This window comes from Lichenostomus cassidix, chromosome 20 (genome assembly GCF_008360975.1).
Source record: "Lichenostomus cassidix isolate B80296 chromosome 20, HeHo_3.0, whole genome shotgun sequence".
Classification (NCBI taxonomy): domain Eukaryota; kingdom Metazoa; phylum Chordata; class Aves; order Passeriformes; family Meliphagidae; genus Lichenostomus; species Lichenostomus cassidix.
Window position 1 is genome coordinate 3,179,312 of NC_139500.1, and position 16,284 is coordinate 3,195,595.

General features: G+C 39.9%; 1 protein-coding gene across 3 annotated transcripts in view; it reads left to right on the forward strand.

Moving 5' to 3' along the window:
- VAPB (VAMP associated protein B and C) overlaps positions 1 to 15,126 on the forward strand; it is a 32,550-nt gene extending 17,424 nt beyond the window's left edge. Inside the window, exons 3-7 of one of the 3 annotated variants that reach the window (XM_085079625.1) lie at positions 6,159 to 6,262; positions 8,488 to 8,568; positions 8,831 to 8,884; positions 9,145 to 9,183; positions 11,272 to 15,126. In XM_085079625.1, coding sequence (XP_084935751.1) covers positions 6,159 to 6,262; positions 8,488 to 8,568; positions 8,831 to 8,884; positions 9,145 to 9,183; positions 11,272 to 11,430 — 437 coding nt within the window. In that variant the 3' untranslated portion in view covers positions 11,431 to 15,126. Of the gene's footprint in view, positions 1 to 6,158; positions 6,263 to 8,487; positions 8,569 to 8,830; positions 8,885 to 8,939; positions 9,117 to 9,144; positions 9,184 to 11,271 lie in introns of all 3 variants that reach the window. The other 2 variants (XM_085079626.1, XM_085079624.1) reach the window with 2 other exon arrangements.
- The last annotated feature ends 1,158 nt before the right edge of the window (positions 15,127 to 16,284 follow it).

The following is a 16,284-nucleotide window of genomic DNA, read 5'->3' on the forward strand; positions in this document are numbered from 1 at the left end:
GCTGTTAATCCCAGGGGAATGTCACAGTGAGGAGGTAACCAGGGAAGTGTGGGAGCTGCAGGTGGGGCAGGCAAAGCACTTCTTCAGGAGAGGGCCAGCACGTACCCAGTGAGCTCTGAAATGACTAATATGTAAATGAAAAAGCTCTCTGGAGAGAAATGGAGATTTTTAAAAGTCGGGACAATTCCCAAGTAAAGCTGTCTGTCATCTATAGTAGCTGCAGGCAAGCATATCAAATGCATTGAAATCAATGAAATGATAATGAAAATTAGCATGGTTTCTAGCTACAAATTATCTTCATGCTATAAAGATGTGGATGCTTTTCATCTTGCAGATGAACTTTGAAAATTAAAAGCCTGCTTCCTTTGCAGGCTTTTTGAAATGTTGTCTTGATCTCAGTGTTGAGTGGTTTCTCAAAGTTCTGCTCACAAGTGCCACTTTGCTCCACCTTGAGCAAACACAGTGCAGGCAAGTGCTGGAGGATGCTTCTCTCTTTATCCTACCAGCAGCTTGCTTTTCCAGCCTGACTCTTCCCAGTGGCACTCCAGGTAGAGTGTGGATCTAGTCCAAGGCTTAAAGTATCCCCTTTTGAGGCTGCTGTGCTAACCCTGAGCTGTGCTTTGCTCTTGCTTACATAGCTTTAAGAATTTCCCTTTTCTGATAGCCTTATTTGTAGTGATTTATGATTTGGTTAGTTTGGGAAATGGCTGTGGTGTGTTTTATCACAAGCTCACATGTGTTCTCATATTTTTTTGCTGATAATAGTAGGAAAAATAATGATCTTAAGTCACCAGTCCTTACATTAACTTTATATTTTAAAATGCAAGTAGCACACTTTCACTGTTCCTTAGGTAATATATTAAGCTCCTTTAAAGCATGCATGGGACCTAATATTGGACTTGAGATGGCAGTGTTTTTAGTTCTGATCATCAGATTGGATCCTTTGGATGGGAGGGATCAAAGAGGGGACTTCCACTAACTTGCAGAATAGAATTGTTTTCAGCTTCACAGAAAGGGAGGAAGATGTGTTTAACCTTTGCTTTGGAGTAATGTTGCTTGAGAACAGAGGACTGATTTTGGAGTTAATGAAGTGAAAAATAAATAGAATTTGTTTCTTTGCCTCTGAATCAGTTACCTTTTCAGTCATGTAATTCAAGTCTTGCACAGGGCATAAAAATAGGACTTGAATTCCTCCAAACCTAGTGAAAATCCTACTGATGAGAAATTATTAAAATACAGTGAATTCAATAACTTCTGGATACTCAAACTAATTGGGCTGTACTTACTATATGCAATCTGTACCCTTCACAATTGCTGACTGGCTTTACCACAGCCACTGATAGCACTGCATTGGTGCTGCACCTTGTCTCCAAAAAATCAGTGTCTAAGCATTTTCCAGTCTCAGAGAATGTTACTGACTGAAGCTGAATTTGGGACAGCCTCTTCCTTCTTGCTCTGTAGTAACCAGATGCCTTTGTTATACTCCTGTGAAACTGTGTCTGTACTATTTTGCTGGAAGTATCTGAGAAGATATTCTGCTCTAAGAGGCAGCAGTTCCACTTTATTTCACACTAATATGATGGCTCATTTAAAAACCTACAAAACGCTAGAAAAATAAAGCTCCCTTTAATCTGGTGGAGTCTCAAATGCTGCCTTCTTATGCCATATCACAGCTTTTGCTAAATAGCAGCATTTGAGGCCCTGTCAGCATGTGCTGCCTGCTGGGATGTCAGGTTTGGAGCCCGTGTTTTCACCTGTTATATAATGGCATGTAATTTTAACAGCTGAGTTTATGTAACTGTCGGGAAGCGTATGTGTGCACTGTCATCTGATTCCCTTGCACTGGGGCTGCAATACTGGGGAAAGGAGTATTTGCACACATTTCACTGCTGTTGAGCATGTCTGATCTCAGCAAAGATAGCTGGTTTGGTGGCTTTGAAATCGAAATGGAAAGCATGAATGGGTTATGAAGGAAAAGTGAAGGAATACCAGCAGATGCTGGTGAGGCTGCAAGAGGTGGATAAAGGGAGAGAGAAATTGCAGATGGTACCATCTGTGCCCAGTGTCCCACTGAAGGGAGCAGGCTGAACATGCCTCCTAAAAATGGGGAGAAGCTGACGTTATCCTGGGGTTGCTGTCGAATATCCAGGCTGGGAGGCAATTTTTAGGTTTTTTTGAGCTTTGCCTGGCTTGGAAAAGGCATTGCCTTCAGCAGGAATGGAGCTGCAGCTCTGTGCTCTGCAGGCACAGTGGGTCTGCCCCATTCCCTCAGGCACTGGTTGTGTCCCATCCACTGCTGCATTCCCAAACTCTCCTTGGCACTGTCACTCCTGTGCCCTTTGCCCATGAATCTCACAGCACTCTGCAGAAACTACCAATTTTTGGGTTGTTCTTGCCTGTTTGCTTTAAAATTCTGTCTTGGTCTTCACAGAGTCAACACTTACTAGTATTATTGAAATATTTACAGATACTCTGTGTGCATTTATGGAAACATAAAACAAAGGTGGAATGGTGCAATGGCTTCTGCCTGTTTCTGTAGATGTGAGTGTCCTTTGCTCACCTCTGGCAGAGCTGAATTGAATTCCACAAGGCTTGTTTCTACTTGGGGTATTTTTGGGAAGATGACACAAGTGTGGTAGATTTGATCCATCCAGGCCATGAAGAATTCCATGCAGTGCCATTTGGGAAAATGATTGATAAAGCTTACAAAAGAAAAATAGATTGACAGTCTATTGAATGAGCTGCTTAAGAATGAACAGTGATGTGGTAGATGGAAATGTGATAGCAGGGAGCTACTGGTGATGTTTCTTAAGAGTGATTCTTGGTACTAATCTTGTTTAATACTTTTACAAGCAATTCTGGAGCAAAGAGTGCACTTTGAGAACAAAGAATACCCTGATAATCTTGTAGAGCTGGGAGACTGAAGATATGCAGCAGAATTAGGTGTCTTTGAAGGCTACAGTAAGAGAAATAGGATGAATTTCATTAGAAAAAATGTAAAATCACATATTTGGACAATAAAGTATTCTTGCTATAATTGCAGGCTTGTTAAGTGAAGGGGCCTGATTGAGGTGAGCAAGATGCTGACATAATGTGGCTGTGAATAAGGCAAATGTAGCATCATATCTCTGGATAAAGAAGGAGATGGGAGGGTACAAGTGCTGTGGTTGAAGGCACTAGTAAAGTTTCCTGCCTGTGTAATTAGAGGAACTCAAATAGAGGAGCTCAGACCAAAACAGGTGCAGAGGATGAATGGGGAGCTTTGCCCAGAGAGGACCCACCAAGTCTGGCCTGAGTTTACCAGGATGCCAAGAGTTGCTGTGATTGATGTCTTGGAGAGCACCAGAAGTGACTTTTCCCCCTCTCTGATATTTCAGTATAAGGGCAGTGCTGGTCCAGGACCAAGTAAACAGACCATTAATAAATTGAGATGGAAACTAGAGGAAGGTTGCTGACTATCTGAGCTGGGAGACTTTTCTGTTCCTTCTGCTCCTGGAAAGGACAGCTAGATCCTAGCAGGTGTTAAAGGTGTTCCCTGCTTCAGATTTCCTCTGTTCCTTGAAAAAGTAGGTTTATTCTAAGAAAACCAGAGGAGTTTGATGCTTCTGTCATTGTAACTAAATTTGCCAGTCAGCTGTTCTGTGGAAAAGAAGGAACATATTGGGTGGTCAGTGCCTCTCCTTGGCTCTTTAAAAAGCATAAATGCTGGGGATATTGCAGGAATGAGTGAGAAAACTGATGTTCATTGATCTCTCAGTGACTCTGCAGTTTTTGCTTGTGGTAAAACAGTGCTGGTGCTTCAGCTGTGGGGTGAGCAGCTTAGGAAGTGGTTGAGACATATCTCTGCTTGATGGATGCTGCTGACAGTAAACTTGAACATCATATTAATAATTTTGTTTCTTAAAACTCTGATTTCTGATGAAAGCTAAAACTTCTGACCAGATGGGACGACTGATGTGATAAGGCAATTTGTAGGAACATACTTTTCACATAATTTTTGCATAAGGTTTGTGATTTCTATTCAGAACAAAGGAGACACATTCCCAGTAGCAATTTCTCCAGCAATTAGGGCAGTTTTATGGAACTGATCTTTCACAGAAAGCCCAGTAGTATGTGGATAAATATTAAAATGGTTTGGTTTCCTCTTGAAAAAAGTACATATTTTTGAGCTTCCCATCTGGCTTACAAGACATTTGCTGAATAATTTGTGTCAATGTGGCTTTCATGTATTGATCTAAAAATACAAGTGCTAACAACGTCTGTGCTGTCAAGCCCACTCTGGCTCTTGTGGTTCAGTGAATGGAGCTCAGAGCAGTGATTATTTGGCATTCCAGGATGGATTCAGCACTGTCCCTTGGGAAATGAGGATTTTCAAATGAGCTGATAGTTGCACTCAGCAAAGCGAGCTGAAAAAACCACAATCTGTAGAAGTTGCACAAATGGTGGATAGTTCTGACTATCCAGTTGGATCTTACACATTATGTAGATTTGAAAATATTCAAGTGTCTACTACAGGGGAGAAAAAACGATGCTGCTGCTTTTCAGTGATGTGTCAGGCAGTGTTGAAATAGATGTGCTTTCACAGTGCAGTCACTTCTGTTTGGAAAACAGTTTTAAAGGTAGCCTGTTAATTTGCAAACCCCTATTTTGGAATAATAACTGTCTCCTGCAAGGTGAGTTAAAAACGTGTAGTAATTTTTAAAGCATCTCATCTGAGAGAATTTACTGCCTTCCTTCTCTTTGGGCTTTAAAAGGCATGTGGTTGTTGATGGCCACAGATTGTGTGCACAATAAAGATGGCACAGCCATAACACACTCTGCTCATTAAGGGAGGCAAATTGGTTTGACTTGCCTTCATTTGCAACAAATGGGATCTTTGGATATTGCTTTTATATGACAAACCCCTGCAATTAGTGCATATGAATTTGGGCACATAACGTTAATAGCACCAGTACTTGAAAATTATCCTAATTCTTGAACTGCTTCTCTTCCTACTGATTGAATTGAGGGGCTGAAGTAAGACCAGCCATAAAATGTGGATTTTTTAAATCTAACACCGTTTTTTTCTGTTAGCAGTAATGACAGTATTTGCAAGCTTCATTTTCAGTTTGAGGGGGTGGTGGCTTTTTGCAGTGTCTAACATGTTTGTGTAAACTGTGTTGCTTATTTTCATGTGTTCTATCTCAGGGTGAAGCCAAATTCATGTTTGTTGATGTCCCAATAGCTGAATATCCAGGTGTCATTTGCAAATAGTGGTTCCAAGTGACTACTTTGATTAAAGAATATTCCATGAAAATGGAATACCCAACTCTCCCCTCTTCAGGTTGCTTTAACCCAAAAGCAAAGACATGGAAATTCTTAATACTGCATTAAAAAATTAAATAAAAGTGCACACACCCTCTAAAGCTGCTGTTCCTTCCTCTCTGCCCCCTGAACACAGTCATTTTCTGCACAAGTAAATTTTGGAATGCTTTTGATTTTTGAATGAAGAGAAATACATTCCTTGCATACCTTTCATAGGCAAAGTTTGCATCACTTTTACCTATAAACTTCCAGCTATAAATTGGTAACAAACTTCCAGTAAATTATTTGTGAAAGCAAAATAGTTGTACTTGATAAAGCAAATATCATGAGACTCTTAAACTTTGTAGAGGAAATTTCCATCCCGAGACTTGAACCCCAGGGTTTACAATATTTGACTTTGCCTCTGTAGTTTTCTTGGGCACCATCAGCAGTACTGTGTGTACAGCTCATCAAAATGCTTGCTACTTCTGCCCCAAGGATGGAAGGAGACAAAAAGATGCTGTCTTGGAAAATTTTTCCCTCTGTCCCAGGGGATATGTAAATTACCCTATTTACTATAAATTACTATTGTTATCTTGCCATAGCTGTGTACAGAATATTGTAAAGTGATCAGCATTTCCAGAATTCTCAGACAAAAGTCTATACACAGAGAGATGAAATCTGTTTCTCCTACCTCCTTTCAAAATTCTGGTTTGAAGTGATGTTCCTGATCACAGCTGCTGCTTTGGTCATAACAACAGACAACTTGAAACCATTTTAATGTTTGTTTTTCTGAAATCTGGTACTGTGTCATCAGTGCATGACTCTGCACCAGAGCAATGTTGATGTAATATATTCTGGGTTTTTTCTTTCAGTGATGCTACAGCCTTTTGACTATGACCCTAATGAGAAAAGTAAACACAAGTTTATGGTCCAGTCTATGTTTGCTCCAGCTGATACTTCAGATATGGAAGCAGTAGTAAGTATTGAAATTAATTTAAATTGATTTCTTTCTAACAGTATAATTTTGTACATCCTTTTACTGAGTTGTTGTGGCTGTTGTCAAGCCACGCTGGAATGGTCCTTGAAAGCTTTTCCAGACTTCCACCTCTGCATGGCAAGGAGTGTTCTGTTATTTTGAGCCTCAGGAATCTTGCACTGAGAGTTGATGTCTGTGGTTGCTTCTTTAGGAAGCTGCTGTCAGTAATGGGATGCCAAGCCAGGAAACAAGTAGTTGTAGCTTTTTGCAATATATCCTTTAGAAAGGCCAGCTTGAACCATATATTCTAAGGATATAGAGAATATATTCTAAGTCTGTGCCACCTTTTATGTTTTATGCATCTACTCTCAATCTTGAGTCTTCCCTTGAGCAGCTCCTTTTGCAAGATGCAAGAGGATGATTCACAAGTATTGTATTTTTCTTTATCCTCACCTAAGTCTGCTGTGGCTTTGGTAAATGAAAGGCCCTTGTGGAATCTGTCCTGTGGGTTGCAAATGAGAGCAGTGGAAATATGCAGGTGCTGGAGCAGAGAAGGACAAAAGACATAGAAATAAGATGTTTGGCCACAGTAAGAGAACCTGGAAAGGACTAAACCATTTTGACTGCTGTGGATTTCCTTTAGCAGCAAGATTTGCCCCCAGAAGAAGGCACAAGAAGCTTTCTCTAGCCTAGCTGTTGTCAGCTTGAGAGAACACTCAGTGGCTATTGAGGACACAATGTAAAAAGGGAAAAAGAGCATTACTCTAAAGGTCTGTGGCTTGTGTGTGCTACTTAAAAACAAAAAAGGAAACCCAGAAAATCTCTACTGTAGTCTTTGCAATATGTGTCTTCTTCTGAGTAGCTTCTTAAAGCCGGGGCACTCTGCAGGTTAATAATTTCCCTTCTGAAACTGATTTATGGAACTATATTTGTTTAATGGGCTCAAAATAAGATCCAGTGGGAGAAACAGCAATAGTAATAAAATGTCTGCATCACTAGAAAGATAAGCCAGTCTGCCTTTCTTTTGAGCTCTTTAATTTTTATGAGTTACTTTATACCATGACAAATGTTATTCTGCTAGCAAAGAATGTTTTTTAGTACCTAGATGGGCCTTTCAGTTTTCCAGAGCTCTCCAGACCGATACAATTCCTTTTCCTGTAACACTTTGATCAGTTCTCAGTTTTGTTACCACTCTCCAGATCTCTTCCTATTCTGGATGAACAGGTGAGACCAGTTATGGGAGTACTATAAAGCTTTCAACACTTCACAGGCAGCCAAGGAGCTCGAAATAGAACTCTGACTTCAGCCCCAGAAGAGCTGAACTACGATTCAGCTATTTAGGATGAGTTAAATACTACTCCAGGTTGCACGGGCTTAGCCATAATTTGTCACCTACTTGAGATATGCTGAGGAATACCAAGCTACCAGGAGGATGGTCAAAGTGAAGAGGAGCACGTGAGAACTCCAGGATATAAGTGTGGACACTTCTTGCTGTTTATTACCACTGAGAATAAATCTTTCCACCTCAGGGTTACAGCTGATACTGAGCAAAGATTTATTATTGCTGATCCCTGCTTAAAAGATTGCAAGGAATCTTGTTTATGGCAGACTCCCCAGCTGAAGGGGAGAGAAGGTGTGAGGAAAAGTTATCCCTCTGTATGTAGCACATCTGGTGCTGTTCAGACATTGATGCTGAAAAATAAGGATGTGGAAAACAAGGAGGGGGAGGAACAGTCCTGTGGTTCATTCCTTTTGGGAAGAAAAGCTCATATGAAATTTGGAAAGTTTGAATAGGAACTCCACTGGGCAAAGAGCTGAGAACTCACGCTGTGATTGATTTGGGGGCTTGTTATCTTTCCCTTCCCTTGAATTCACCTCTCCTTTTTCTTCTTTTTTTTTTTTTTTTTTTTTTAAGCAGGCCCATAACTCCCCCTGTCTTTGCTAATTACTCTGACAAAGCTCCCAATTCTCTCATAAATTACCTGTGGAAGTTTCAGACTATTTAGAATGATTTGCTTCATAGTATCTGGTCTGTCTTTATGATACCACTGAGTTATGTATTTGATCTCATTTTTCATCCTGTCTGTGGTTAATGGTAATGTGATAAACACCTGTGGGTTTTTTCTGAGCGAAATGTTGTGATTTGTTTACATAATGCACTGCATTTCCAATCTGCTTTATTATACTAATATGTTTACTATTAAATTAATATTAACTTATTCCAGTGGAAAGAAGCAAAACCGGAAGAACTCATGGATTCGAAACTTAGGTGTGTGTTTGAGCTACCAGCAGAAAATGATAAGCCTGTGAGTATTTTCAGATGCATATTGAGTGATTTAACTTAATACCACAGTAAATCCTGTAAAATGGCATGTTTATTCAGACAGCTGCATAAGCAAAAGACAGAACCCTCTGTTTCACTGCCTGGATGGCATCACCCTTTAAAAACACAATATAAACTGTTTAAAATCTTGGTAATCCTTGGTGTAACTAGCAGCCAGTTTGAACACTGTAAGTGCAGCAGTAAAGTTACAGAAAGCAAAATGTTTTTTATTTCTTTTGATACAGGCACGTGTCAGGTGTGCACAGCCAATTTTACCTGATTCACCTCCTATATATCAGGTGTGTGGTGTGGTGTTAATAACTAACCAAAAATCACTCTATCCTTTTTTAACAGCATGACATAGAAATAAATAAAATTGTATCCACAACTGCAACAAAGACAGATTCCTCTGTAATGTCTAAATCAATAAGTTCTTCTTTGGATGACACTGAAGTTAAGAAAGTAATGGAAGACTATAAGAGGCTTCAAGTAGAAGTTCAGAGGTTACGGGAGGAGAATAAACAGTTTAAGGTAAAGATCAATGTTGTTTTCTTTTCAGATTTACCCCTTTCCTGAAAAAGAAGCTTCCATCTTACAGGTTTGGTTACCTGACCTTAGCACAATATTTTAATACTGTCTTTAAAGTAAAAGATAATTCAGGTTTCTCTCTGTAAACTCTGAGAAGGTGCTGAAATCAATGGTTCCTTTGAAAGGAGGCACAAGTCATGCAATCACAGAAGGTGATTGGGTAGCAACCCAGAGGGAGTGAATTCCCTCTCTTTTTCTCTTTTCCCACCTAATTTCTCAGTCTGAATTAAGCATTCAGTGTTGGACTTGGCCCTGCTTTCCCAAACCGATGGGAGCTTGAGGGCAGTGTTGTGCAAATACTGAGTGTTTCAGTAATTGCACCTGTAATGTGCTGCTGAAATGGCCAAATTAAGACAGATGAATGGGAAATGTGCTTCCTGTCATATCCAGCACATGGCTGGGAAATCCAGTAATTGAGCAGCCTTTATCACTCTGCTGAAAAATCCCTTTTTACAGTAGTTTGATTTGCTGTCAGTGTCTACTTCCATAGATATCAGCACCAAGGAAAGTGTGGATGTTGTGACTCTTGCAGCCCAGTGAAAGGAGCTCTGTTCTCTCAGCTCTGATGCTGCTTGGCTGGCTGATGCATGAAGGAATTCTTGAAAACAGTTTTGTTTTGCACAGAAATAATAAGTGTATATAACAGACATGAGCCTAACTTCTCCTTGTGTTCTTGTTTTGCCAGCGACTCAATACTCTTAAGTTTATATGATTTTACTTAATTTTTTTGCAAATCAGTCTTGAATAAACACTCTGCAGGAGCTATCTAGAGTTGAGCTGATGTCTTACAGTAACGTCCTTGATGGGTGAGCTCTTTGTTCCCTTTGTGGAGTGTTAAAAACATCTGTAAAACATCAGAAAGCAATGCTAAATCACTGCCTGCTGCCAGGTGCTGTCAGTGTCAGGCTGGAGTCACTGTCAGAAGAAAGTTCAAATATTTAAAATGAAAGTTCGTTGTTTCTATGCAAAGTTCTTTGTATGTAAACAACATTTTATTATTTACAAAAGTCAGTTGTCCCCATTCAGACTCAGAGCAGCCATGAGGTATCAGGTAGCCTGTGGCTTTCAAAGAGTTAATTAATTAATTAATTGGTAAGTTCACCTCCAGATCATATAGGTGCCCCTTTAAATTCAAAAGTGAGAAACACTGACATACCCTGAGCCCTTTGAACTTCACCGATCTGACAATTTTTAAGGCTGCAATAACTTTTACTACAATTTTGTTTCTTGAGCATTTTTTTAAGTACAGACTGGAGACTTTTGCTCTGGTACCTTCTACTTTTGCACTATAATACTGTATCACATAAAAAAGTCTAACACTTGCTTCAGCTGGACACAAATTAGGTCACAAAAGACTCATTTGCCCCTTTCCTGAAGTGCTCTGGGTGTGTGTGTGTGTGACTGGAGTGTGCTAACACACAGCTGTGCTGCACAGCAGCTCAGGGAGAGCTGAGGGAGCTTCATCTCCACCTGAAATGGGAATATCTGCTGGTGTGACATTGTTTTTGTCTCATCTTTAAATCAGGTGAGCTGCCAAAGTCATACCAAGAAAATATCCTAATTATTGCCATTAGTTTCATGTCAAAATGTCAGCATCAATATGATGGGGGAAACAGATTTCCCTTCAAGGGCTGGGAAGATCTGCTTGTGACATCTGACATGGGGGATGATGAGTGCAATTGCCTTGGGTTGTGAAAAATATTCAACTTCATCTTAGTTATCTTGAGAAACATTTTCCCCAACACCATCTTACTTGATTACAGAGCAAGAAAAGCACCTTCATGCCATTCTCTTCATCACTTTTCTGAAGTTCTGGAGTTGTCTCTAGACTTTGGACAAGAGTTCTTGCAGGGTTCCTCATTGCTCCCCATTCCCTTAGCAGGACAAAACTTCTAGAAGTGTGTGGCTTTTGCTGCAGATGCAAAATTCCTCTCCTGCCTCATTTCCCTTCCTTCTCAGGATTATTCAGGAAACAGAGCTCTCTAACTTAGCTGTAAATTAACTTTCACCCATTATAACACCCACCTAAATAAATATGATAAGGGTAAATATTTAAAGCTTCTTTTTTTTGGTAGAAATAATCAATCTCTTCCTTTAGGAAGAAGATGGACTGCGGATGAGGAAGGTACCCCAGACAAACAACCCAATATCTCCTTCTGCAGCTGCTGTCAAGGACGAAGGGCTCAGCTCCAGACTACTTGCTTTGGTGGTTTTGTTCTTTGTCTTTGGTGTAATTATAGGAAAAATAGCCTTGTAGAGGCAGCATGCTGGAAATTGTAAATTGGTTTGATGGTTCTGCCATATCATTGGATTAAATTTATTCATAACAATGTTTAAAAAAAAAAAATTAATGTATGACATCTCACAGGTCTTGCCTTTAAATTACCCCTGCACAAATACTATGTAACATAATCTAGAAAGTTCAAAATGTACGGTGAGGGAATGAATGAAAGAGAATATGCTTCAGTGATGAAGGGGGGGAGAAAATCCTGATTTAACACTACAATGGAATATTGTATATGTCATTTTAAACATTCTTAGACCCTGGTACATGTTGCTGGATTACCTCTTTTTAAAAAAAAAAAAAAGGAAAACTAGAAAAACCTCTTCCTCCACTGCTGGAGCTGGCCCTAGGGATGTTTGGAGCTGGGTTAGGCAGGAGGTGTTGATAACTTCTGTAAAATACGTTAATCCACCATTCTGCTCATAAATTTAACAGTTTCTGTCAGTGTCTTCAACTCTGTGCAAGTTACCAATTTCTTGGCACTTCAATGAGTAGTGAGAAGCTGCAAAGACTTTTCTGTGGCAGCACTGAGGGAGCTGGGCAGCACCGAGGGGTTCAGAATAAAGGTCAATGCCTTGTTCTCACCAAGGGACCAAGCTACATTGCTGTTGGTTCATTTAATTGAATTAAAATGTTATTCAGAGATGTTTAATGCATATTTGACTTATTTAATGTATTTCATCTCATGTTTCCTTATTGTCACAAAAATTGACTAATACTTTGTGGTATGAAAAGGCACCTGTTCAAAGCCAGTGACTAGAGCTAAAAATTTGCTGCTGTAGTGGTGCAAGATTCTTCTGCCTCCTGGTGTTTTGGGCACTACACAATTGTTGGGAGTTTTGATCATCTGAGCATTGGGGAAACAGTGGTCAGGAAACTGTTTTTGTATGTAAATAAGTCTATCTAGGGGAGAAACACAAAAATATTAGTAGTAAACTAGTCCTATGCCGTAAAAGACCAATCCTGTTTGACTATGTAGCATCTAAAAAAAAAAAAAGCAAAAAAAAAGCAAAGAAAAATTAAATAAAGCCCCCAAATTAATGTTTCCTTTGTTACTTTTTCCTGTTTTCACAGTTTTAGAGGTGGGGAGGAAACAGCGTTCTCTTGTCAGCTTTGTTTATGGCATAAGGAAATTTGCAGTCTTATTTCAGGGTGAATTTCTTTTTTTCCAGACTAATTTTAAAACCAAGCCAAGCCACCCCACCATGAGCCTGACACACAAAAGTTGTTCAGAGTAACCATTTTGGCTGCTGAGGTACAAGGGAACATCCCACTTTCCAGGTTAGTTGAGTTCAGACACTTGACAGCACCTTCAGAAGTCAGATGAAGGTAATTTTTGTTTCTAAGCTTCCTTTCACCACAAGGTGTATAAATAAACTCTATGTGTTTTAACATGCATTCAGTAGATTAAACAGTTTTTGAGCAGGTAAATTCACATCTATTCTTAAATGGTAGACCCAAAAACCTTCGAAATTTTTGTAGCACGTTACAAGGTGAAGCTGAATCTTTTGAAAATGACTTCTGTCATTCCTTGCATATCCCTGGGATTTTCTGTGAGAAAGCTGTTGGGGTTGCAGCCTGTCTGCTGCACTCCTTGACCTTTATGTTTGTCCCTCTTGTCTCAAGGGCTTCCTCCTCTGCAAGTGCAAATAAGTGAAATTTTATGTGAGGCTTAATAGGAAAATAGGTGGGATAAAAACCCGTAACTGATGTGTTCAGCTTACGAACACAACTCTGGAAGTATTTCTAGGAGATTCAGTAGAAAGGAAAAGGTGTATTTTTAGCATTTTTAAGTGCTGGTGCCTTGTCTGCTCAGAGGGAAGGGACAGAGCCACTGCAGCCTGCCTGCAAAGGGCAGGGAAGGTGGGAGATGAACTGGAAAGGACAAAGCAGGGAGTTTATGGGACAAATTGGGCAGAACTGATCAAGGGAAAGATACTTCCCAGACAGCAGAAGCTGAAGAAAACTTTCTAATGAAGCATTCTTTTCAGAAAGACAAGGTTGTGAGTGATACTGCAAAATTTGTTTTCATGGCTTTGAAGAATATATTTGAGAGAACCTTTGCTGAAGGGAGACAGAGATATGAAGTAGATTTTTTTTTAAGAAGCTGTAAATATCTTGTTTTCTTATCAGAATTCCTGATTTGCTTTAAAAAAAATAAGGTTTTTTGAGAGTTCTTTTTCCCACTTAAAAACAGCCTAAAAAAGGTTGGTTGATACAAAAAAATTGCTGCCTTTGCAGGATAAAGGGGGAGGATTGAAGCTTTAAACTGCTCTCCTGTGAGTATATCTGTAGTAATGTTCCAGGCAGGTTTTACACTCCGTGTAAGCTACCACAGCTGCCTTTGCTGGCCCAGGGCAAAGCCAGCAGCAATTCTCTCTTCCCCCAGTGCTCAGCAATCCCCTCTTGGTGATCAGTGCCAGCTTGGAGCTGTAAATCGTTCATGAGCAAAGTTGTTCCTTGTGTTTGCACTCCAGGATCATAAAGAGGTCCTGCAAAACCCTCTCATGCTTTTCCAGGTTCCCTTCAAATGTGAGATCAGGGAGACCAGGAGAGGATTTCAGTGTTGGTAACATCTGCAGCTGGGCTGACCCACACCATCAATCCTAAACCAGACAACATTAACTGCTTGTGTTTGGAATTTAACAAAATCCTGAGGTCTTCCCTCACCATTTTTGATAAGAGCCTGAACACAGTAGCCCAGAATTGTCTGGGTAATGCTTTGCTTTGCTGAGCTTAAAATAAAGTGACTGATCAGGGGAATCCTCACTCCCTGTTTGACCAAACCTTTCATAGGCAGTAGAGAGAAATCTTAAGGATATTTTTTCTTCAAGGTTCCTAAAAGGCCAGTCTGTAGATACAGTGCAAATATAGATTGGATGGATTTTCTTAAGCCACCTGGATCTTTTTGTAAGTTGTTCCTTCCATGACAACACAAGAGCAAATGTTCTCATGAAGTATTCACAAAAAGTGAATTATTCTGAAGGACATTGTACATCCTAGGAAGTTGTGCACAAAACATAGAGTTGCTAAATAAGATTATTGTCTGGGGTGCTCACACAACATCAGATATTAGAAACCTGTGATTGATTCATGGTAGTAGAAATCAAGGTATTACTAATCTAATTATTGTCCTTGCTGTTACTTTAAGATGACCACTTGCACATTTATTGTTAATTTTTGTAACACCCAGTAGAGGCTGTTTGGTGCACTCTTTGGGCGAATTTGGGATAAACATACATGAAATGTCTGGAAGCCTAACGCTGGGAAATGAATGGAAAATGGTTTCTTCTATTTTTATGTAGTTCTCCACATCTTAAAGCAAATACTCCGTGCATGAATGATCATAACCATTGCTGTGCATCGGCAGTTGTCAGCTGGGAATGCACAGCTGGAACAGCTGCATGTGCAAGCCAGGACCAGCTCAGGTTACTGGGGAGTAGCCTGAGGGCTGAAGAGCAAGATCATATCATGTGTGTTCTGTTGAAGGGGATTGATGTACCATAATGTCATTTTCTAAAAATACAGGATTGTAATAGCTCGACGGTGATATTCCATGTTACCTTTTCCTCCTGAAATGCTGTAGGTGGGATAAAGTTGGAACTTCACTTTGCAATTCACTAGAATTTCTTTTCATCAATAAACTGTGAAGGGTTTGTATCTGCTGCACATGTGAACTTGCAATTCTTGTCAGCAATTTTCCATCGTGGTGTGTGCAAGGAGTGGATTATTTCTTTCCTGACATACTTGATGTTGCATTGCCCAGTGGAAGAAAACTCATCCCTTTTCTTCAGAAAATGGCACTTCTCTCTCTTAAGTGGAATGTCCTTAATTGTCAGGCACAATAGTGGCTTCACTGTAGTGCTCTTGTTTTGAAACTATATTTCTCTTGCTCTGTGTGATGTCCTGAAATGCCACACCCTAAGTTTTCTATATAAAGTAACTCAGGAAAAGAGCACCACTAGAAATCCCTATTTGAAATTAAAGCCCATGTAAAACAACATGCTGAAGCTGCTGTTTGTTGTGGCTGAGTCACAGCTGCACTGGTGCTGCACTGGTGCTGCACAGGGCCTGGAGAGCCACTGTGCCCTGGTTTGGGAATGGGAGAACATCCACTGCCCAAGTCCTCGAGTGAGCAAGTTGAGAAGGGACGGGTGGTGAGTGAATTTCAGTGGATGAGTTTGGGATTTTGAGAAGATCCACATCAGAGAACAAAGTAATTGTCTTTCCACTGCTCAAATCTGCCTAACTATAAAAGTTGTTTGTGTTATTAATGGGTTGATTTTTTAATTTACTGGATAAATGGAGATTATTTTTAAAATAACACAAGAGAGAGCCAGCCAGGAATCTCTTGCACATGATATTCTAATGAGCACACACCTGCACACCTTCAGAGTGACTGTGTGCCTGTCATTCACTCTGCCATTTCCTGTGGCTTCAGTTCTGTTAACTAATTCACATTTGTACTTGAAGAGTAAAACTTCACTAAACTTCCACGTAGATCTCTTTGCCTCCCAGTCCAGGCCTGAGTTTGTCCTGAAGCCTCTGTGAGGGTGAAAAGTGCAAAAAGGACGTGGAGTCTGTGAGCACAGAAATGAGGCTGCTTTTCCTTGGAGTAAACTTGAACTTTGGATCTTTCCTCCTGTGATCTGTCATTAGAAAATGGCCTTTTCCAGAGAGCAAAACAAAAGAAGTTAAGAAAACAAATGAATTAAGAAGAATTAATTGAAGCTGTGTATTACAAGTTGACATTATACATCTGGCATTTCTGTTTATGTTTCTGCATTGGTGCATTTCATTCTGATTTAATAAGTTCCTAATTTTGTG